This window comes from Mytilus edulis, chromosome 5 (genome assembly GCF_963676685.1).
Source record: "Mytilus edulis chromosome 5, xbMytEdul2.2, whole genome shotgun sequence".
Taxonomy (NCBI): Eukaryota; Metazoa; Mollusca; class Bivalvia; order Mytilida; family Mytilidae; genus Mytilus; species Mytilus edulis.
In genome coordinates, this window is record NC_092348.1 from 12,365,204 (window position 1) to 12,391,176 (window position 25,973).

Genomic DNA, 25,973 nt, shown 5'->3' on the forward strand with positions numbered 1-25,973 from the left:
CTTGAATTCAAAGTGTTTTATGTAGATATGAAAATAAATCTGCGCATGGTCAGTTTAATATATTCTTATAAGTAACTGATTTCAGTGTTTCATCCATTATCTCACATGATTTGGCAGAACATGGAGATAAAAATAATATAAAATGTATACGATATTTTTGCATCATTCTTCTGAAAGATAAATAGAAAAAATGAGATGTTGTATGATTGCAAATAACACAACTTTTCACAAGAGACCAATTGACACAGGAAATATAGATCACAGTACGGCCTTCAACAATGAGCAAATCTCATACTGCATATACAGCTATAAAAGGTCCAGAAATGACAAATGTAAAACGAGAAAATAACAGCTTAATTTATGAATCAAAAAATAAATGAATAAAAATCAAATATGTTACACTTTTAAAAAAGAATCAACAACCACATTATAACAAGCTCCTGACTTGGGACAGGACCTGTTTCAGTGCTCAACTGATACCGTTACTTATTCGTTCAGTATTTGCTAATTACACGTTGAAATGCATTGCAACTTTTAAGAAAAAAACATCTTTTTTTTATTGTTTTCTTGTCTCTGGTGTTAGCTATGGGTTCTTAAAGGTGAAACATTTCTATAAGTGTGTAAGTACCCATTTCAGCGCTACACCGATGCCCTGTAACTTATTCGCTTATAACAAAATTTTTCCATTTTTTCTTGCGTCTGGTAAATACTCGTTTCAGTACTTGACTAATGTCCTGTTACTTATTCGTTCCTTGTTCACTTAATATACGAAAGTTAATCGGTGCACATTTTAAAAAATATCTTTTTCAATTGTATTCATTCATTTTTATTTTTATTTTTATTTTCTGTACATTCCTCATCTTAAACATGTTAAAACCATTTAACTGTGATAAGTAAAATTATTCCGACATTTTTTTTGTTTTTAAGGACTTATGATATGTTAATCAAAAAGACAATTAATAAATGTAGAAGCATATCTAATGAACCAAATATTTCCCGGCTTATTCTATTTTCTATGATTTTTTTTAACGAAATTATTAGACCGATTATTTTAACATTGCAATGTATACTAAATGTAAACGCACAAGTTCTAAAAAGATCGTAAACGTGATGTGCTCTTTAAAGATCTATTCAATTTTGTGAAAGTGTTAACAGGGTCTATTTAACATACTTTCTGTTTTGATCATGCATCCATATGCATCTATGCATATTGAAATATTCTGTAATATTGCTAGAAATTCAGTCTTAGTATACTCATACAGTTGTCATACCGTTATTATGAATGGAACCTAGTCCGACCTCTTTTTCTCAAATCAACTATTGATTTTTTTTTCATATGTATTCCTCTTTAATTCTTTATTCTGACAACTTTTAAAAACAGGCACAATTATGTTGTTTTTTATATAAAAATTGTGCACCTAGTACATAAATATAAAACTTGGCAAATTGGATCAGACTCGGTGTCGTCAAATACAAAAACTTACAATCATTATGTTAGAAGCGTATATGTTAACTTCTCTAGATGGACTTTATTTTACACGTATGCGTCCATCAGAAATCTAAATATTATATTCGTGTAAAAATGTAATCGCCGTACACATTCAAAATAGATATGTGCAATTTGCCATATCCATATATAGTTATATATGTACGAAATGTACATATTGATATAGATACATTGAATTTTGATGACATGATTGATGATTTTCGTACTTTCTTCATGATTTGTGGAAATATAAATACAATTATAAACCTACCAAAGAGATTGACTCTAAAGAACAGATAAGTCCATCCACGTAGCAAATTATGGAAATTAGTATTATATTATAATTTAATTGGCTCAACTTTTTGTCCAGTATCCAGATTTTGTTTCGTTTCTTGACAGTCGTTTTGTGTGTTTTTTGTTGTTAGATTGCTGTGCAGTTGACTCTCTTTTTATTCATATATGTCATTATTTGCTATTTTGTTTTGTTTTTAAGCTACACTAAATTCACATAATTAATGTATATAATTATCCAATTCTGGAACATGTCTATTATATGAAAACAATTTTTTTTTCCGCAAATCTACCTATCAAAACAATTGTCACTCCCTCCATTGGGTCAAAGAGGAATAACTCTCACTAACGTTTCGGGTTTGTGGAAATCGTGACGTCAAAAACCGCTGACGCCATAGTACTGTTGCGCTTGTATATGCGCAAAAACAATAGAGGGATTTGTCTTTAACCAAGAATTTGAATCATCCGAGTTCGACTCATCAGAAGTTAAAATGCATTTATCAAACGGGAATTATGCCCGGACTGAGAAATAACTTCGACTCATCCGAGTTTTCGACACAACCTAGTTCGACACAAAGAGGTTCGACTGTATTTAATTCATTAATCTACAGTAAGTTCCTGTTGTATTTTTAAAAAATTTCACAGAAATTTTATCCTATTATTAACAACAGCAGTAAACTATTTACAGTTTTATGATTTTATTTTTGTGGTTTCACTGTGATGTAAGGATGTCTTTTGTTTATATTTCAGTCTTGGCGTAGAACCAGTGGACCATGATGTAATTAAAAGACCCCCAAGGAAGGTCAAAGATCCTATAATAACAAGAAGTTTGATTGTTAATATACTTATATCTGCTACTATAATAGTCTCAGGAACACTTTGGGTGTTCTGGAGAGAAGTAAGAACTATTCAAATTAGTAGATCCCCAGTTGTCCGTGGTCACCAAAATTTTGTTTTGATTCTGAAAATCATGAATAATATATCTATTTGTATCTGAAATAACAAGACTTGACTACTACATCAAAAATTCGAAGTTCCATCTCTGAAAAATAAAAGGAGATACAGTATATGTGTCTGTGAGACAGAAAATCATGCCACAGAAAGCCACAAATGATATGAAGAAGGAACATACAGTGGTTTGATTCCACATTTGAATTCTTGGATTTTTTAAAAATCAATGAGACAGTAGCTAAGCCATACACATTTTTACACAAATCAATGAGACAGTAGCTAAGCCATACACATTTTTACACAAATCAATGAGACAGTAGCTAAGCCATACACATTTTTACACAAATCAATGAGACAGTAGCTAAGCCATTCACATTTTTACACAAATCAATGAGACAGTAGCTAAGCCATACACATTTTTACACAAATCAATGAGACAGTAGCTAAGCCATACACATTTTTACACAAATCAATGAGACAGTAGCTAAGCCATACACATTTTTACACAAATCAATGAGACAGTAGCTAAGCCATACACATTTTTACACAAATCAATGAGACAGTAGCTAAGCCATACACATTTTTACACAAATCAATGAGACAGTAGCTAAGCCATACACATTTTTACACAAATCAATGAGACAGTAGCTAAGCCATTCACATTTTTACACAAATCAATGAGACAGTAGCTAAGCCATACACATTTTTACACAAATCAATGAGACAGTAGCTAAGCCATACACATTTTTACACAAATCAATGAGACAGTAGCTAAGCCATACACATTTTTACACAAATCAATGAGACAGTAGCTTAGCCATACACATTTTTACACAAATCAATGAGACAGTAGCTAAGCCATACACATTTTTACACAAATCAATGAGACAGTAGCTAAGCCATACACATTTTTACACAAATCAATGAGACAGTAGCTAAGCCATACACATTTTTACACAAATCAATGAGACAGTAGCTAAGCCATACACATTTTTACACAAATCAATGAGACAGTAGCTAAGCCATACACATTTTTACACAAATCAATGAGACAGTAGCTAAGCCATACACATTTTTACACAAATCAATGAGACAGTAGCTAAGCCATACACATTTTTACACAAATCAATGAGACAGTAGCTAAGCCATACACATTTTTACACAAATCAATGAGACAGTAGCTAAGCCATACACATTTTTACACAAATCAATGAGTCAGTAGCTAAGCCATACACATTTTTACACAAATCAATGAGACAGTAGCTAAGCCTTACACATTTTTATACAAATCAATGAGACAGTAGCTAAGCCATACACATTTTTACACAAATCAATGAGACAGTAGCTAAGCCATACACATTTTTACACAAATCAATGAGACAGTAGCTAAGCCATACACATTTTTACGCAAATCAATGAGACAGTAGCTAAGCCATACACATTTTTACACAAAACAATTATCTAGAATTACCAATACTGTAGTCAACCAAATGTATGGTGTTCAGAACTGAGATAAGTTGTGATCAAACTGAACCAAGAAAACAAAAGAGTGTTAAGATTTGTTATATGTTATTTTACTGTCAAAAGCTTTATTTATCTGAGCTATAAATATCTTTGAGATAACATCACCAGACCCTGTTAATTATGTGTATTGGCTTATACTATATTTTAAGTCTTTAAGATGATGATACAAGTGTATTAATCACAAGATTAATTCTTTTTCAGTTGAGTGACAATAAAATAACGCCACGAGACACGACGATGACGTTTACATGTTTTGTATTCTTTGATATGTTTAATGCTTTAAGTTGTCGATCTCAGGTAGGTGTTTCCTAATATAAGTGATTCATTTTTTCTATTAAAAGTTTTATATGTTGTCTTAAAATTTGAATGTTCGAAATTAAAGTTATGGATGAAGAATACTTAAATTGTTAGAATTTTATTTTGCTGCTCATGAAATGCATTTTTTGTATCAGAATTATTCCAGTACTTTCCAGGCCTCATTCTACAGTAAAATGAATGCCTCTACAGATCAGATTATATTCTGATAGGGAGGTTAAGGGTGTTATTTTTTTCCAATAATGTATAATGCATTAAGTTAAAATACTGGTTCTAGGTACTTTACATTGGCCTTGTGATGACAGCAACTTGAGTTTAGTACATATACTTATGATATGAACTAATAATGATGTGATCTGTTAAAAATAATTGCCAAATACTGTTAATTCAGAAATTATTGATTGCATTTATTATTGCAATTATTGAAGAATAGAAAAAAATGCAAGATTATTTATTGCAATTTCAAAAAATACAGATATCTCTATCAGATATTTGAATGTGAGTTCTTATTATCGGGTACTGACACATTTGTATTAATCGCAATAATAAAAACCTTGCAGTATATTCTGAATTTACAGTAAAAGTTTTTACCCAGATTTCCTGGATCACTGAATAACAAAATTGTTCTAATGCAAAAGAGGCATGGTTTCTTCCGAGTCTATAGACAATTTTTATTTTTTTAATTTTGAGTTGTTTGATATTGGTTTTTGACAGTAAGTTGAAGAACATAACCATGTTAGATTATTGATATCTTAAATATGCTATCTTCATTGACAGTTAGGGAATTATATTGGTAAACTAAAACTTCTGATGATTGTCCATTACATATTACAGTCATGACTTCAGAATAATCTCCTTAAATTGGATCCTGTACTAGTCTTTTGTATTAAAAAGTTACCATTAATCATTAAAGGATACATTCTTCACTTGAAGAATTTATAAAATTAAACATTTTTACGAAATCTGCATCTGAAGTAAACAAAAGGTTATCGCTCTCATTTGATATGTTTCAACAAAGCCACATACTTTATGTATTGAAGGAACAGAATTCTGAAAATGTAAGGAGACCACACATATGTGAAATTGAGTAAAAGGTAAATGGACAAACACTCCTCTTAACCAAACCAGAATCCAAGAAACTTAATCTGGATCTTTCAATGCAAATCTTCATAGATAAGAGTCATCTTGTGATATGACTTGATAAAAATAAATAATGGTGCATTAAAATAAATTTTATTTTATTTCAGACAAAGTCAGTGTTTCAAGTAGGACTATTTACCAATAAAATGTTTGTGATAGCTGTCGGAGGATCTATCATTGGACAGCTCCTTGTTATATATTTTCCACCTCTGCAGGCCGTTTTTCAAACAGAGGCTCTTCATTTATCAGGTAAATGTACACTAAATTGAATTTGATTTCAATAATATTTATTATTATCGCTATTTTACGAAATATTCCTTTGATCTTACTGACTCAGCACAGTAGAGTGATATGAAAAATGATTGCTAGAAATAAAGGGCACATTTGCTGTTGTCAATGAAATTAATGACATCGTTATAGGTAAAATAGCGATAAACAAATTTTTCATTGGTCATCTCAATTCAATTACTTCTCTCACTTTCGCCCTACCAGCTCAAGCGAGAAATTCATCTCCTTGAGATGACCAAGGATAAGCTATAAGTTTTGCTATAAAAAAATATGTTTTCATGATAGAAGTATATGTGAATGAAAAAACATCCAACAACAAATTTGTTTAAGGACAGAAATAAACTTATTGTGTTTTATGACCTTGATTTCTGTTGTAAATGGTATGGCTTATCGTTTCATATATAAATCAGGAGATGTGGTATGGTTGCCAATGAAACAACTATCCATCAGATTCCATATGACATGGATGTAAGAAAATATAGGTCACATAACTACCTTCAACAATTAGCAAAACCCATACTATAAAGTCAGCTTTAAAAGGCACCCAACATTAATTGTGCTTCTAATAATTAAAAACATATTTTTTTCCAAATGAAGAACAAAACCAAACAAAAGTTGCATCTATTTTTAATAAATTTACATTTGTACTTTTTGAACACCAGGAAAAGTATTAACCAGTGACTTTTGAAAATAATGTGTTTAATTCTTTTTTCCAGATTTTGTTTTCCTGATACTTTTAACCTCAAGTGTATGTGTTGTATCAGAAATTAGAAAATTTTTATTCAGGAAAAGAGGACGATCTCTTTATGAAGAAGAAAAAGATATACACTTTATTGTGTGATCAAATTTATTGTATTTGTGTTGAATTATAATGAAAAAATCTTAGATACTAAATAATATTTTTACAACCATTCCTATTTTTTTAATATGTACAAAACAAATGCTGTAACAGTAAGACTGACAACTTCATAAAAAAAAAAGAATGCAAGATTTGTAGTTTGGGAAAAACTATAGATTTCTTGGGATTACTTACTCATATTTTGCAATAGATTGTATTGGCTATTTTTCTTAAATTGAAGTTTCAATAATTTATTTGAAAAATTAACTTTAATTTATTATTGTCTATATTTATGGATTGTGTAAAAGCAATGAGAAGTTAAGAAAAAAGTATGTTGTTTTATTGGTAAGAATGGCAGAACCAAAACAAAAATTTAAACAATTTAAAATGAATTGTAATTGCATGTTGATGTTGCAGTAAAGTTTTATGAACCAAGTGATAAAAGTGTTCATTGTGACACTCATTATTTATTCTCTGTGTTGACAAACAAACTAGAAAAGTGTAACAGAACTAAGATTTGTAACTACATAGTAGATTTTTATACAGTAGTTTTATGCGACTGGCATACAAGTGAGAGGTTACAGCTAGCTATAAAACCAGTTTTAATCGACCATTTTCTACATAAGACAATGCCTGTACTAAATCAGGAATATGACAGTTATCTATTTATTTGATTACTATTATTTCAGAATCTTTGATTTAAATATTCTTGGAAAAAGTGCTTTCTTGTTATTTTTAACTTAAAAAGATTAAATAATATTTCCTAAAAAAACAATTGCCAAATTATTTTGTATGTTTTCTGTTTGATTCCAGTTACTTATCCTTTTTTATTGGGTAAACATTTGTGCTGGTGGTTTTTTTTGCATTATCTGAACCATAATAAAATTGTTATATAATATTCTGTTTTTTGACAAAATGGAATAAATCATGATTATTAATTTTTATTACAAAATGTTCCAAATTTGAAAAACAAATGTTACCTGTTTATATTCTTCAGAGAAATATACTAGACAAATAGTGATTTCTGTACTAAAAATGTTGTTAAATACAGTTTGATGTAGACTATGTTAAGCTCTGTGTCTTTGTTTCTATATAATATGAATTGTAATTGCAGGTTGTAAATAGTTACTGTTTCCCCAACATCATTGCCAATTTTTATACAAAAATACAATTATTCAGTGAGATTTCAGGATATTTATAAAAATGAAGTATGATTCAATGAATGTAAAAAGGTTTTTCAAAAGAAAATAAATTAGAATGTGTGCATATAGTAATGACATTATAGTATATTTTTTTCTGTATGAATGGAACAAAGAAGGCTCTATAAATGAATATGATACAATATTTAATGACATTTGTTAAAATACAATAACATTTATGCCAAATAAACAGCTTTTGAACAGGAGCATTTCAAATTGAAAGCAAATTAATATTTGCTAAATTATTACTTGAGCAAAAGTTGAATGAAGGGGAAACTGTAAATTGTTAATTTCTTTCTTAATACTTATAGGTTGAACTTTTCTAGGGTGTTTTAACATGTGATCAAAGTCATATAGAATCTACTCACCATTCAGTTTCATTAATGTTTGCTTTTTTTTTCTTTCAATGAAAGTGCAGAGATAAGGAATAAATGTCCTATTTATAGAAGGGCTACCCACCGTCTTTGTAAATTGTTGAGAAAATATAATTTGTAAATCAAAACTTTTCCTATTTCATGTATTGTGCTCAAGATTACACCTTTTTATGCCCAAGTAGGTGTATTATGTGTTTTGGTCTGTGCATCCATTTGTTTGTTTGTTGGTAGGCATGTCACGGTCCATCTGACCCCCCTTCAGGTTAAAGTTTTTGGTCAATTTCACGGTCCACTGAACATAGAAAATGATAGTGTAAGTGGGGTAATTGTGTACTGTAGACACATTCTACTTCTATACTGATACAGAAAAGTATATAAAATGCCATAATTATTAAATGTCTGAAAGCATTTGTTTTCTTGAAATTGGTAAATGTTCATCTATTTATGATAATAAAAAAAAATTGTAATGTGGTTAATCAGTCATTTAGTCAATTTTGTTGAATTATATTTTGATATCTAAGCATAATGAATAAATTTGTTGTATTAATTGTAATATCATCAGTAGTTATCTACAAAGATGCCACTGTAACAGTACTGATGAGTTCTGAAGGTATAACTCCATTGATAGAAAGGACTACATGCTAAAAGGACCCCCTTATCAACATGAACTATTGGCTTCAATATAGAACTATTGTAAACATGTAAGTGCTTTACAACTTGGAGTTGTACACACTCAGGCTTAGTTTTTTAATAATAATCATAATCATTTAACAATGAAAACTCTATTGTCCTATTTCAAGCCACATTTATATTTAGTATAGATTAAAACACATAAAAATATAGTCCTGTGGGAAGATTCAGTTTAAGAAGCTACAAAGACAAGTGTTTTGTACAAGTAGTGCTTTTGGTTATTGATGGGCATAGTTTTTATTAAAGGTTAATATGTTAAAAGTATTAAAAATTTATTATTTCTTAAATTAGGTGTATAACTACAACATTATTGTGTTGCCATAGCAACATAGCAACATAAAGCCTTTGAGATTATTTTTTGTATACTAGGCTATTAAATAAGAATTGCTTAATTTATAAAATATGCACTTTTGTCAGTTTGTATATCTATTCATATCATTGATTCTCAGTGACTGGAGAGTGTAATTACATGTTATATTATAATATTGCAGAGAGAAAAAAGTTGATTAAGACATATTCATGAAGAATTATATCACAATATTTTTGAAAATCATGACAGTAAAACGAAAATAATTGCTTGCTAAAATAAGTTGATTGACAATATTATGCTGGTTTATTTGATGGTTAATCTGTCCTTCAGATGTTAATCTGTCCTTTAGAAAATATGTAAACTGTATTGGATAGATATCAACCTTATTAAGTTGTTTTTTACCAGGGTCAAGTCAATTCAGGTAAAAATGTTGGGAATTGAATATTTTTATTTATTTATTAATAGTCATTAATTTTGTATTGAGTTGTTTACATTGATATAAATGTGTAATATTATATGAGAGATATTTTGACAATGTGATTATTCTATGTTTTATTAAATAAAGTATGTAAACTAATAGTAAAGTGTCTCTGACAAAAGCATTGTAATATGACTATCCAGATATTTCTTTATTCTTGTGTTTCAATATTCATAATGTCAAAGATTGTTTGAGTTTGGTTTAACAAATAGACATGGCGTTTCACACGGTACACCCAAGGCACTGTAATTTTCAAACAGAAAGTTTCCTTACTAGATAAATACTGAACAAAAAAGCAAGGACCAACAATTAATAATATAAAAGTTCTTATCTTAAAGTTTCTCATAGCAGACATGAATTTTTAGTTGACTGAGAATTTTAAGTTCATCTAATATTTCAAAAATTCTGCTCTTTGGCTCTGATGTTGTGGTGGTTGGTATGGTCTGTTATATTGCATTGAGGATTCTTGATTTTCTTTGGTGTATTCTTGTTATTCTTTGATGTATTCTCGTTATTCTTTGGTGTATTCTCGTTATTCTTTGGTGTATTCTTGTTATTCTTTGATGTATTCTCGTTATTCTTTGGTGTATTCTCGTTATTCTTTGGTGTATTCTCGTTATTCTTTGGTGTATTCTTGTTATTCTTTGGTGTATTCTCGTTATTCTTTGATGTATTCTCGTTATTTTTGGTGTATTCTCGTTATTCTTTGATGTATTCTCGTTATTCTTTGATGTATTCTCGTTATTCTTTGGTGTATTCTCGTTATTCTTTGGTGTATTCTCGTTATTCTTTGATGTATTCTCGTTATTCTTTTGTGTATTCTCGTTATTCTTTTGGGTATTCTTGTTAATCTTTTTGTGTATTCTTGCTTGACATCTTACAGTTTATTTTGCTTTGACATTTTGGTTTCAATACTTGTTTAAGCTTTTACGCTAATTATCATAGTTAACAAACATTGTTTTGGACAGATGGGTAAATGTGTTTCCTTAAATGAGACAAGTCTTGCTTTTATACCCCACCTACCATAGTAGAGGGGCATTATGTTTTCCGGTCTGTGCCTCCGTTCGTGCGTTGGTTCATCCGTCCATTCGTTCGTCTATGTGTCCTTTCAGGTTAAAGTTTTTGGTCAAGGTAGTTTTTGATGAAGCTGAAGTCCAATCAACTTGAAACTTAGTACACTTGTTGCTTATGATATGATCTTTCTAATTTATAAAGCCAAATTAGACTTTTGACCCCAATTTCACATAGAAAATGAAAGTGGGAGTTTCAGGTTAAAGTTTTTGGTCAAGGTAGATTTTGATGAAGCTGAAGTCCTTTCACTTTGAAACTTAGTAAATATGTTCCCTATAGTATAATCTTTCTAATTTTAATACCAAATTAGATTATTACTCAATTTCACGGTCCATGGAACATGGAAAAGGATAGTGCGAGTTGGGCATCCGTGTACTTTGGACAAATTCTTGTTTTATGCTAATTCAAGTTTCTTGTTTTTCATTAAATTAATGTTGGACTGTGAGCTCTTACTCCTAAACGATACTCCTGTTTATAAGTTGGCCGTAAGCTCTTACTCCTAAACGATACTCCTGTTTATAAGTTGGCCGTAAGCTCTTACTCCTAAACGATACCCCCTGTTTATAAGTTGGCCGTGAGCTCTTACTCCTACACGATACTCCTGTTTATAAGTTGGCTGTGAGCTCTTACTCCTAAACGATACTCCTATTTATAAGCTGGCCGTGAGCTCTTACTCCTACACGATACTCCTGTTTATAAGTTGGCCGTGAGCTCTTACTCCTACACGATACTCCTGTTTATAAGTTGGCCGTGAGCTCTTACTCCTAAACGATACTCCTGTTTATAAGTTGACTGTGAGCTCTTACTCCTAAACGATACTCCTATTTATAAGCTGGCCGTGAGCTCTTACTCCTACACGATACTCCTGTTTATAAGTTGGCCGTGAGCTCTTACTTCTTAATGATACTCCTGTTTATAAGTTGGCTGTGAGCTCTTACTCCTAAACGATACTCCTGTTTATAAGTTCAGTACACAGAAAGTTGATGAGAAATCGATGTGAAAACCGTATAACATACTTATATGAAGCTTGATTGCAAAGTTCAGAAAGACTTGAATTGTAGTTCCTAAGTGCAACAGAAAACTTGTACATGGCCATTATATTATTTTGGTACACAGGAAGTGGATTAGTAATTGATCTGAAAATGCAGCACACTATGTTGAATAGATAAGTTCATGGAAAAACTGACACTTGCAGACAAGGAATTAAAGATTTAAGCCTCCTGCTTCCCGGACAGTTGGTTTAAATGTAAACGGGAATCCACGGTTTGCATCCTGGGCAACTGAGGAAATTGTAAACAGGAAATATTTGGAATAAACAAGTATCTTTTTAAAAAAAAAAGAAAAAAAGCTGAAAGTATTTCAAAATAGTTAATACCGCTAAATATAAAGGCTAGAAATTCAAACTCTAAAATACAATAAATAATAAGTTTTATTTATAAAAAAAAGAAAAAACATTAAATAACTAAATAAAAGACTACTAACATCATACACGATAAATAAAAGTGATTTGTCAACAACAAAAGACTAGTTTATCAGTCTAGAAGTGTTTGAGAACAAAGACAATCAATCACTATAAAAAGACCTGTATGATCTTATGATCAATTTCAATCATCTGATTTTTGTGAAAAGAGTTCTGGTATTTTTTTTATTTTTATTTTCGGTTATGGCACAGTTAAACAAAACCAATGATTCAACAATAATAAAATAAAATTACAAAAAAAATTCAGAACTACATTATGGAAATGATATTAATTGTTATTTCATTTATGACATTTCAACATTATTCATTTAGGTTAAAAAAAAATCATCAGATGATATGTGTTCTTAAAGTTTGAATTAATTAGTCTTTTCATATTTAAAACAAAAACAAAAAAATTATGTTTGTTCTGAGACAAGGAAATCTATTTAACAATGATTTATCAACAGAATAGTTTGCAAATCTTACAAACTTGGAAAGAATATGTGTACTAAGTTGTAAGTTGATTGGACTTAAACCTAATCAAACACTACCTTGACCAAAAACTTTAACCTGAAGCCGAACAGATGGATGGATGGATGAAATATTTCTTCAGTATTGTATTTGATGCATCAAATATATTGAAAAATACAATGGTTTCTTAACAAACATTTAAAAAAAAATTATTATAAAAACTGTTGGAAATAAAACCAGCAAACATCTTTAAAAAATAAAAATTCGCTTTTTACATAATGACTAGTGTGATGCATCAGTCTTTATTATCATCCAAATAGGAGAAAAACTACAGACTCTAAGACTTTAAGAACAAGCTCGAACATTGGTGCACCTAGTGATAAACAAACACTGTAAACAATTATCTATAATCACAAATTATATCATATAAACATAACATATATCAGCCCAAAAGATGCAGAAACAAGAATGTGTCCAAAGTACACGGATGCCCCACTCGCACTATCATTTTCCATGTTCAATGGACCATGAAATTGGATAAAAAATATAATTAGGCATTAAAATTAGAAAGATAATATCATAGGGAACATGTGTACTAAGTTTCAAGTTGATTGGACTTCAACTTCATCAAAAACTACCTTGACCAAAAACTTTAACCTGAAACATGCACTTTCATTTTCTATGGTCAGTGGACCGTGAATATAATTAGGCATTAAAATTAGAAAGATAATATCATAGGGAACATGTGTACTAAGTTTCAAGTTGATTGGACTTCAACTTCATCAAAAACTACCTTGACCAAAAACTTTAACCTGAAACATGCACATTCATTTTCTATGTTCAGTGGACAGTGAAATTGGTGTCAAAAGTTTAATTTGGCTTTAAAATTAGAAAGATCATATCATAAGGAACATGTGTACTAAGTTTCAAGTTGATTGGACTTCAACTTCATCAAAAACTACCTTGACCAAAAACTTTAACCTGAAGCGGGACAGACGGACGAACAAACGGACAGACAGACGAACGAACGGACAGACAGACGGACAAACGGACGCACAGACCAGAAAACATAATGCCCCTCTACTATCGTAGGTGGGGCATAAAAATCCCAAAAATATTAAGTATTGTAAATACACTCATATAAAATATATAAAACTTAAGGTTTGACCAGACAGTTAGCAGTCTGACAGATACATGTATCAGTAATATTGTTAACATTTATTTGAATGTGTCTTTACTTCATTTCCTCAAATTGACTGCATTAAGGATAAACTTTCAATAAATGCCAAAACTACCTTATCCTGATATCATAACATTTTAAATTTTCAATAAGACATTTTGCCACAAGATGTCTGATCTAAGCTGTAAGTCAAATATCTGTTTTCATAAAGCTGATCATACATAGATTTATTCCAAACTGTACATAAAAATTAATAACATTTCAACTATGATGGAGATGATAAAACAAGGATATAACAGAGTATAGAATAAAGGAACACACTTAATCTTCACACAAATGGTTTGCTGTCACTATATACTGAACCAAGCATCTCTGTTTTTTATTATCAAAGCCATCTTTGATTGTCATGGTATCACAGAAAAACACTATCTCCTCGTCCTTAAACTATGAAAACATCTTTTCTATCTTCTTTCACTTTTTTCATCACAGTTTTGATAACATCCCCTAGCTGTGTAGCAGCAGACAGATCTCCTGTCACTTTGAGACGACCACTCATGTATGCCTGTAATGGTTTTAGTTGTCCAATAAACATGCTTTGCATATCTGGTACTGTTAATGTTAGTGTAGTGTCTGGTTCCCCATTAGGTGGGAGGCCTTCGCCAGCATCTCCTCCACCTACATAAAAAAGAATTATCAACAATCATGACAATAAAGGCAGGCAAAAAAAAAAAGAGTACATTTTTTCAAAAGTAAAGAGTATTTGTCTGAAAGAGGACCCTCATAGTTACACAATCTCATAATTTTCTTTCTTTGAATCTGCTACACTAGGTTAACCTTCAACTTTTTTTTTAAAGGTTTAAAATTAGGAGATAACTGTATTTTATTTTCAGCTCCAACGACATGAATTGGTGATTGAATGGTGCAAATTAAGTTTACTGGCGACACATTACCGGAGACAGTAAACGGGTATTTGCGACCATCAAATCATCAACTGGTACTGTCAAAACTTAAATTAAATATTGTTATCTCCATTTTAATGAAACTGACAAAAAACAACATTAAAACATGTTTTAAAAATCTGTCATATAACGTCTGAGCTTACACTTACGTTCCAAAGCATCGTTAATAAATATTGATTCCATGAAAATTATTGACCTTATCCAATCAAAATGAATGTTACAAACTTTGTTGCATAAGAATATATATCAAACTATTATTTCAAATCAACTTAAAGGTTATGGGAAGAAATACATAGTAATATTTGGCTTTACAAATTACCTTAACTAATTATAGTTTTCTAAAAATAAAATTTTTGACACAAGGAGATTTTATAGCATTAAAAATAGTAACTAAATAAGTTTGTTTTTTTCTTATACAAAAGATTTTTTGATGCTGTCTTGACATTTGCTATTTTTGTATTATTCTTAAAAATAAAAACCTCACCATTTTTCAAATCTAAATAATAGACACCACCCTCCTGTCCACTGAGCTGGAACATATAAACAGAGCCGATACTTCTGACCATAGATTCTGATAGCACTGTTTTGATGAGTCCTATAAATTCCCTGGGGGTGGGGATATTGTGGAGTAGGGCATCATCAACTCCAGCTGCCCCACTGTCAGGAAGTATTGTCACAGCCTCTGGAATTATGGGTAATGGCCCGTTTGTTGCATCTCCACCTACAAAGATTATATAGATAGAAATAAACTAATTACTTTGTCATCTCGGGGCCTTTTATAGCCAGTGGTCTCGCTAGCCCAAAATAGAAGGGCGCCATGCCCTGGTGCCCTCAGTCGCGCCCTGGGTGCCTTCATCCGCGCCCTTCTGCCCTGACGTCATTTTCCAAAATTATCTTGTGCCGTTTTGGTAAAATTTTGTTTCATCGATTTCTGATCTCCAAGTTAATTACATATATGACACCTATGTGATTGCCCCCAGGTTAATCATGTCATTACAATCAATTACAATGATAAAGACTTCAAAGGTGTTAATAACTAGGTAATTTAATTAGGACAATGTATCTTTTTGTCATACTTTTGATGAATGTGTCAGCGAGTGTGTTTAGCTTGGGTAGGCAAGTCTCAATGGAAGAGTGTATAAATGAAGACTTTCATGACTTTAGAATTGAATTTAAGTCATCAAAATAAAACTATGTCTTTACAGAAATGCCTTCCATCTCAACTTGTTAGCGACAAGCACAGTTTTTAATTGACCCAAACGTGGTGGAAATTGATTTTGGAGTTACTTCCCCTGTTTTAGCTTATTACAAAAATATTATCCAGTATCAAAAAAAGGAATAAATTACCAATTGAATATATAATAACATAATAATGTTACCTTAAAGATATTAACTGTCTTTGAACATATTAAAAAATATATATTGCAATTTCTACTTGATAATTATACTTTTAGCAATCCATGTTCTAAACATTGTTAAATTAGTAATGCTCTTAGAGTCAGATCATTATAAGCTATAATTCCTATATAGATAAAAAAAAAAAAAAAAAAAACACATATTCTTTGATAATGGGTAGAGTGAAGTTAAACTGTAAAAACATAATATGTTGATGAAGATGTACTAACTACATCATAACTACACAAACAATGAAATAAAGACTATAGTTGAAAAGCAATCATTATTTAAAAAAAAAAACCTATACAGTAAAAAATAAAAGAGATTCGTTAACTCGTGATACACACAGAAACGTAGACAAAAAAATGAGCAGTGCCTTTTCTTATCATAAAAAGTGCCCTGCCCTCCACTGGCACCCTGCCCCTTTGATTTCTAGCTAGAGCACTGATAGCTGATTATGCGGTATGTGCTTTGCATATTGTTGAAGGCCATACGGTGACATATACATGTTAATTTCTGTGTCAATTTGGTCTCTTGTGGAGAGTTGTCTCATTGGCAATCATACCACATCTTCTTTTTTATAAGCTATAGTGTGGTTGTTGCCCTATGTCATATTGTGTTTTGCTTTGTATTAATAGCTAAAAGCAGGCAGTTGGTTTCCTCTTTTAAATTGTTTCACATTTTTTACAGGAGGCCTTTAATAGTTTGTTTAATTTAAAAAATATGACAAATGGATCGAACACAAGTTTTGCAACTTAGTAACATCTGATCTAAAAGAATTGCTTGTTTGATGGTATGTGTTTTGCTCTTTCAATTACATGTATTTGTTTACATCCTAGTCCTTTGGTCTTTGTTTGATAGTTTTCTTATTTACAACTAAACCATACCTCCTAATATTATCACAAACACAAATAAAGTAAACTTAATAGGCAGTTATGTTTCTTGTCCTATCACCCTTAGTGCTTAGTTCTCTCTTTGGCCAACACACCACATTTACAAATACAAAAAGACAAGTTAGTTTATATGTCCAAACAATATTTATATCTAGGAAAGAAAAAGGTTTTCACAGGCAAATATTTTGGCTATGATCATTAAAAACTTTTGTTAAATAATAAGAAGTTAAAATTTTATATATATCAAAGGACAGTTACACTCTGGATGATTTAGATCTTAACATATTTTATAGACACCTGTCTATAGTTAACGTTGAAGACTATAGTCGACCACTAAATGGTTTTGATTTTATTTTTGGCTTTTTAATTCACTGATGTATACTGGTACTCATTTATTCAAATTGAAAAGAAACATTTCTATGCTACTGTATAATATTTTGAGGACTATAAGGAAAATCTAAAACTTACTTGCTGAAGCCTGAAGAAATGCTGAGGCTAGCTGTTGGAAAGTTTGAGGAAGACCAGCTGGCATTCCTGAATTGCTTTCTGGCCTCTTTAATACTTTTATGGGTGATCTGGAATAAAGATTCAAATCATGATTGTTTTAGTTTCTTGAAAAACATGACTAGAATGATAACAGAGATACTGGAGAATACCACAGTGTCTGAAAAATATTTATTTACTATAACACAACTAGATTTACCCTATTTCATGTATCATATTATTTGTAAGCTCACCATAAATGATATGTTATATCTTAAATGGAAAAGGATTTTTTTTGAACACATGAATAGATTTTATAAGTATTTCAGATATTGACATACAAATATTTGAATTTGGTCTTACAATATTGCCATTTTCCTATCATACATTTAAGAAATTTCCATATTATTTGTTATCAGTAAAAACCTTATCAAAATTGATGATAAGCAAAGATGTTTTTGCCAGTCAAATATTGTTGAATGATTTAGGTATGGTTGCTCTTGATATTTAATTCTACAAAATAACCATTTCAAAAAAAATTCCAATAACACTAACACAACCCCATTTTCTTGAATGTGACCTACTGATCTGCTTACCCTTGGGGAGCACCTGAGATCACACCCAATTTTCTATGAGGTTTGTGTTGCTATGTTGTGTTCACTGTATAATTGTTTGTCTGTTGGTCTTTTTCTTTTTTAGTCATGGCGTTGTCAGTCTATTTTCGACTTATGAGTTTGAATGTACCTCTGGTATCTTTTGTCTCTCTTTTACAATCTTATCTTACATATAACTTTAATAATCACTTACATTCTGACCTCATGAATCACAACTCCCCAGTTTTTACAAGTTTTGTTGCTTCCTTCCTGAGAAAAAAATATAGAAAGGAATTCATTTTAACATGCATTTCATTTAATCTTTTTATTTTGATAATTTGTGAATATATTTTAAACTTTTTCCAAATATCTCATCTCTAAAATTATCCTCTGATTAATTAAAAAAACAAGCAAATATAAAAACCATATTTTTATATTTTGATCATACAAAATTCTAACTTGCAATTATTGTTTGAATTTCTTATGACCCATAAGTGAAGTGCTCTTTTTTATAATAGTTTAGCTACTTTGCACATCTTCTGTACTTAGTTACCGACTGTGCAAGGGCTGTATAGCCAGTCAAGGTTGTTAATAGTTATCAAAGGTACCAGGATTATAATTTAGTACGCCAGACGCACGTTTCGTCTACATTTGTTGTGTTACTTACCAATATGTTATCTCCCTTATTGCAATACTCTTAAATTATCTCCCTTGTCACAATATCATATTTTGTCATTTTTCACTTTCTTTTGTTTTTAAAACTTAAAATAAACATTTAAATTTGTTTGTTTCAGTTTGAGTTATCTAGTAATGAAAAATAATAATATAAATAATAATAAACTTACCAAAATTTCACCAGTGATACCTAATTTATCAGTTTCTATGTCATGCAGTGTTTTCTGAACAAAATTATTTTTCAAGGACGATTGAACAAGTATCCTGAGCGAATGATTCATGTCTTGTATACCAGTGATGTATCTCTCCACTGATGTTATCTTATAATAAATATCTGCACCAACTTCTATCAGTCCTCGGTCATGGGTTATTAGCTGAAAAATAATTATATGCTCAATCAATCTAACATAATTCTATTCATACGTAAACGTCAAGTTATTGCAATGGTTCTTCTTTTAAGTGCAGAGTGGGTGGCTGTCACTTTAGACTAGGTATAACAATTTACATCACCATTCTCAATGAGCATTGCTGTAAATGTATTTATCTTACCTCCTATACATTTCAAGTCCATATAAGTAAGTAGGCGGGGCTTATTTCAATACACAGTTAGTAGTGGTGTTATGTCCCTTTGAAAAACAACACAGTATTGAGGAAAAAAAGGTTTCAACAGACAAAGATATTGTTGATGACCAAATGAAATAAATTCATAAAATACATTTAAAGCTAACACGTTTTTGTTGTTGGCATTTGTTTTTGTATAGACCAATGGAAGTAGGTTCTTCATACAAAAGATATTGAAGGCTTAATCCCTTTGATAGCCACTAGTCAAATACCACATGTTAAGATATTCGGTAAGATAAATTCTTTACATAACATGCTAGTGACCTAATACTATGTATGTGGGGTAAGAAAATTCCATATGAGGATTCAAACTTCGCTCTCACCCCATATGGAATTTATTGTCACCATATATATTGTATTAGGTCACCTACACGCTATGTAACCAATAACATCCCTAGCTTCGATTTGTGGTTACAGATGTATTCCAATACATCTGTACAAAAAAGAAGGAAATTTATCAATGTCTCATTTAAATCTAGTCATACTAATGTGGCTGGACATTCAAAGTTCTGTTATGAAGACTGACTTATTTTTATTTTTCTGTACATGATACATGGTTTAACTATAATTAAAACTTACATGCTGAGGTGGAACATTAAATGCTCTGATGCGTAAATCTACTCTTTCTATTTTGTCTACACATGGTAAAATAAACACTATACCTAAAACAAAAACAAAATTTACTTAATTTCACTTAAATGTTGATTCACCTTTATTCATGGAATACCAATTTTATCTGTGTTCTTCAACAGCCAATAATCTGTTAATATAATCTTAATCTATCCATTATTTTAGGAGTTTCAAAATATGTTAATTATTGTAAAAAGTTTTACATTCTATGTAACAGTTGTCAGGTGAAGCCTGTCTTTAGATTCCTGTAAAACACTGTAATGTTATGTTTGGAAACAAATTGGAACAGCAAACATCATGGGGTACAAGTTGGTTACAATAAATGTTTCTAAAAAATCAAGAACTTAAAATTGATACTATAAGTCACAAGAGCATTAGTTAAGGAACAAAATAGGCTAAAAATATTGATAGGTCATGGAGCTCCTTTTTGATATTTGATTTTTAATATATGGCTGGAAAAGGCTGACTCAAACTTTTACCTTATATTTGCATTGGTACTATTTTGGTCTCAAATCGAAGAAAAGAAATTAAGAATCTGCTTAAATTTTAGTAAATGACCTTTTATGAGCTATTAATATGGAAAAAGCCAAAGAGTTCGAACATCTGACACTTATTCCAAAACCTCACTTAAGTACATCCTAAATGCTAATATTATTGTTTTCTATAATGCATACCTTGCTGTTTTACAGGACGCATCCTGCCAAGTCTAAAAATAACAATCCTTTCATAATGTGATACTTTCTGAAATAAAAATTTATATTAAAGAAAATCATTTACCAAAACTAGCCAGATTAATGACTTTTTACATCTTTATTTAAACTACTGGTATTAAAAAATTAGAAGGAAGTTCCTGTACCAAAACATCAATCAGCATTATTTTGCTTCAAAATTCTTATATATATAAATAATATACAGGTCAGCAACAAGTACCGACATTCTATCCCTGATTCTTTGGGTTTTTTTCAATTTCAATTACCATGATTACCTAACACAATTACTTAAATAAGCAACCGTATAAAGCTTATAAACAAGGACTTTTATATTTATTTTTGTGCCTTTTCTAGGTCATAGAAGGACTCAAGGAGCCTGTTATTCAGTCATTATAGTTGGTTTACGTCTGTTATAATTTTTTGGTGGTGGTGGGGGGTGATAAATGGTTTTGTATTAAAAATGTTTTCCCAATTGAATTGATTCTCATGTTTTTGTTCCACCTTTTAAAGCTGACTTAACAGTATGGGTGAAAGTTTTTCTAGTTGTTAACAGCAGTACTGTTGCCTATTATAACTTACATCAACTACATGTGAACTTTGGTGGATAGTTATCTTATTGGCAAGCATACCACATCTTTTTTTCTTTATACAATATTGTAATTGGTCTTTCACAAAACTAATTAAATTGAGAATAATTCATAGGTACGACTTACCTTGATACAAAACCATAACGACACAGGACAGGTTAATATGACAAGAATTATTGCCAGGCCAGTTAATATCCAATGACAAGTCTGTGAAAAACAACTTGGTTTTACTGTAAATAACAAAACAAATCTGCTTATAAATTGATGTCCTTTCTATATAACTCTACAATACTGAAATCAGCAAAACAAATTAATATGCTATAATGAAATTAACAAAAATCCTACAAAGTATGAAAGTTTTTGTACATATTTTTTTCAGCTAAGTAGCCTTAACATGGTATGAATATGTTTCAATAGGCAAAAATTTACACTCCATATCTGCTGGAAAAATTGGTAACTATGCCCACTACCATGGTTTGTTGACCAAATTATTCATGAATTATACAGAGTGAACAAACAATTTAATGTGGTTTATTTCTTCAAGTGTCACTGATGAGTCTTTCGCAGACGAAGTGGGTGTCTCGACGAATATATAATTTCAATCCTGGTATCTATGATGAGTTTATTTACTTATGTATAATTGCCTTACAAACTCTGCTGAACCAGCTGAGACATAATTAATGAATACTGATACTTGTATTTGTTTATACTACAATGTATTTGTACCTTTTACATATCTAATATCCGTTTTATTTTGTGGTGTCCAATCTTTATAGGTAAATGCTGACTTATATTCTTCCGTTGATGGCAAACCATAATTGTCAGACATTTGATTATTACTGTAAGAAAATGCAGATCCAAAATCAAGTTTTACTTCCTCCAAGGGATCAGAACTCGGTAAACGACTATATTTGGCATTCATTGTCAGTCAGTGATATTTTCTATATTGTTTAACTAAATGTATTTTAGAATAAACTCTTAACAAATCCTTGTATCCTTCATGACTAGTTAATCTGAAAATAAAAAATACAAATACAAATACAAATACAAATATTTTCATTGGCACAAACTCATTAACAATAAATGGTTAAGACCTATGGCATTACATACAACTATAATAATTGACATGGTAGAATGAAAGGTTCCATGATAACATATCATGCTAAATTATGAAGTTACAAAATGATGTATCATATATATAACTTAAGTTCACTATTTCTTATATTTAGACACTCTGATATGAAAGAGGAAGACAGTCTAAGTAATAATGCTGAGCTATTATTGACCAATAGAGATTTTTTCATCAACGGTAATGTTACGCTGTATTTGAAATATAACATTTATTTTATTTTCTAATATTTCTCGCTTTGAGCTATATCTATTACATTTTAATAAGAAATGTTGTTCTATCTCAATTTCCCCGTTTTTTTAGACAGGACAGTATCTTTCCTCTCTAGGAATATTTTAAAAGATGTCTTCCCCTTTCAATCATTAAAGGACGTGAACTTAAAATAAAATAAAATTATGTATTAGATATTTGAAAATTGAGGAACTTGAAAAATGTGGTATGAATATATAATTGTTCTAAAACACAAGTCATATTATATAATATGACAGGAAAAGTAATTTTTGAATAAATGCATATGATCAGAAGTTCATTACAAGTCTAGTAATGGACTTTTGATATGATGAATAAATGTAACAATTCACATTTTGCTATATATATAATTCTAAAATGTGTCATGCTTATTGTTTATCATGTTTAGTACTATAAATATTGACTTTTTGTATAAATTTATATTTATTGCTCAATGTTGATAGATTATTAACTTTCTTGTCGCAGATTAGTCTTCTTGTCACTAAATTATTATTCTTAACGCTAATTGCCAAATTAGTGAGAACTGGCATGACTGATTTCATCTGGACATTTTCAATTTTTTATAAGTGGACAGAGTTGGCAGACCTGTTTTCTGCAGGATTTTAACCCTTTTCATATGTGGGGCAATTTTTCAGATCTATATTCAACGAGATTTTACCCTTTTTCATTAAGTGAGTGAGTTGGTAAACAAAATTTGGGAGAGATGGTGAAAAAGTCGGGCGATTAACAATAACAGTGTTAAGTGTGGGGTGATTTTCAAGTGGGTTTTCCTCGAGTCTGTTTATGTGTAATAGTTGACTTACTTTTATATTATACCAGCCTTAAGAAAATTGTGCATGTCAAGTGTCTGCTTGCAAAACAGCAAAATTTCCACATACCCTGTTGAAATTACAAACCGGAAGTTTGAAAATGATTAAAATATCGAAGACGGTTTCGGTTTGCAATTTTCGGTACGGACTAATAAAATTGAGAATGGAAATGGGGAAAGTGTCAAAGAGAATTTGTTTTCTCTATTTTTTGTAATATTATCAATTAATTCTGTACATTTTTTTTTATAAATTTAAGAAAAAAAACCTAAAAATCTTAACTCGTGCATCATTATTCCGAAAAATTCTGGAAAATAATAAAAATTAAATCATGTAACTGAAAAAATAATCATTATTTGGACCAGAGACATATAATACAATTATATGTCTCTGTTTGGACTATGATATTTCTGACTCTAATTATCATATCTTTTAATTGTCATTGTGAACTCAAGTATTCCCACACAATTATCTTTTGGTTAAAAATGTATGTTTCTACTACACGGCCGACACTCGACTAACCGAGAGATTGGTCTGTTAATCTATATTGAGTATGCGGCTATATCGGCGGTTGGTCTGTTAATCGGGTTGGTTATACGTCTGTTAAGAGTAAAACTCACAATTTAATATTAAACTCTGTTAAATATACAGATTTTTGGCATATTATGAGAACCACTTAAAAAAAAGAAAAGTGTCTGACAAAATGATATCTATCATAGAACATTTTCCACCAGTAAACAAAATGCATAGCCTGCGCAGTTTTAAGTAAAACGAAAAGGCGTCGCGCAAGTATGTGAATTTTATGCTTGTACGCATAGCAATATTTTGGATAAAAGGCTAAAAAAACATTTTTAGATATGATTTAAAGGACACAAAATACTACTTTGGTTCTAAAAAAATAATTGTCATTGATAAATATTTCATAATTGTTATATAAGTTGAGTAATACCACATTTTAATGAATATTAGGGGAAACAGTCTGTTAATGGGTTGGACAATTTAAATCGTGTCAGTTAAGAGTTATTTAGCCACGACAATAGTCTTACTACCTTTAGTTTATATTTTCACATTGAAAAAAATGAGATGTACTTGTGACGAAAGAATTACAATACGGTGCAACAGTATCCTTATAGAAAGAGAACTTTTATTTTAATTTTATTTCTTTGCATTTCATTGAAGGGTGTGTCACTTCAATATAGCGTTATATGGACTGATTGGCATCTCGAATTCTCACGAATTTATTATTTACGCCAAGTTATCAATCAGCCTTTTTTTTGTCTGTTCAAAGTCTGTAATTCTATGAATCTGTAATGTGTTGCAATGCAGCTGGTTAAATTCAATGCGTTTTCTTTGAAATACTAAGGCTTTTCTACCTCAGGAATAGATTACCTTATGCCGGCAGCACACACATTGGCGTATAGACCGGCGTGCACCAAACGTACAGAGAAAATTGACAAAGTCGGTTTACGTTAGTTGCACGTCATATGAACGCTTAGCAATCGTTCAAAGTGCGTTGCATAAGTTTGAAGTACGTCGAAATACAAAGGTAAAATTGAGAAAGGAAATGGGGAATGTGTCAAAGCGACAACAACCCGACCATAGAGCAGGCAACAGACAAAGGCCACCAATGGTCTTCAATGTAGAGAGAAACTCCCGCACCCGTAGGCGTCCCTCAGCTGGCCCCTTAAAAATATGTATACAAGATCAGTTATAATGGACGTCATAATAAACTCCGAATTATACACAAGACACTAATATTAAAAATCATATAAGACTGACAAAGGCCAGAGGCTCCTGACTTGGGACAGGCGCAAAATTGCCGCGGGGATAAACATGTTTATGAGATATCAACCATCCTCTTATACCCCTAGCCAATGAAGGAAATTTAATACGCTTGATGAAGGCTACAACCCGAGGAAATGTTTATGCAGCATACAACATACGCCAACATACGTTTCTTGAACGCCGGATAAACGCTTAGGTACGCTTCTAGTACGCCCAATACACACCTAAAGCTCGTTTTGCACACGTTACAAATATGATTGACAGGTTAAATGCATCCAAAATTACTAGCGTATTGGCAGCGTAAATGATTTTGAACACGCCGGAGTTATACGCTGATGTGTGACGCCGGCATTAGTAGTGTTTCCTCAATGCTTTTCAACTTCGTATTTTATT

At 30.8% G+C, this 25,973-nt stretch overlaps 2 protein-coding genes across 5 annotated transcripts in view; one reads left to right on the forward strand and one right to left on the reverse strand.

Annotated features, from left to right (window-relative positions):
* LOC139522985 (calcium-transporting ATPase type 2C member 1-like) overlaps window positions 1–9,983 on the forward strand; it is a 48,752-nt gene extending 38,769 nt beyond the window's left edge. For all 4 annotated transcript variants that reach the window (XM_071316680.1, XM_071316682.1, XM_071316681.1 and 1 more), the window contains 4 exons: window positions 2,528–2,675; window positions 4,454–4,549; window positions 5,815–5,956; window positions 6,712–9,983. In XM_071316680.1, the coding sequence (XP_071172781.1) occupies window positions 2,528–2,675; window positions 4,454–4,549; window positions 5,815–5,956; window positions 6,712–6,836 (511 nt within the window). In that variant the 3' untranslated portion in view covers window positions 6,837–9,983. The remainder of the gene's footprint in view (window positions 1–2,527; window positions 2,676–4,453; window positions 4,550–5,814; window positions 5,957–6,711) is intronic.
* Window positions 9,984–12,366: 2,383 nt separating this feature from the next.
* LOC139522964 (stomatin-like protein 1) lies at window positions 12,367–23,904 on the reverse strand. Its single transcript, XM_071316651.1, has 10 exons — window positions 23,793–23,904; window positions 22,338–22,624; window positions 21,738–21,841; window positions 20,989–21,055; window positions 20,264–20,346; window positions 19,234–19,437; window positions 18,603–18,658; window positions 17,781–17,887; window positions 15,509–15,745; window positions 12,367–14,740 (listed from the first exon to the last, which is right to left on the reverse strand). Exons 2-10 carry the CDS (start codon window positions 22,531–22,533, stop codon window positions 14,505–14,507), a joined length of 1,290 nt encoding a protein of 429 aa, XP_071172752.1. The 5' UTR covers window positions 22,534–22,624; window positions 23,793–23,904; the 3' UTR covers window positions 12,367–14,504.
* Window positions 23,905–25,973: the final 2,069 nt, after the last annotated feature.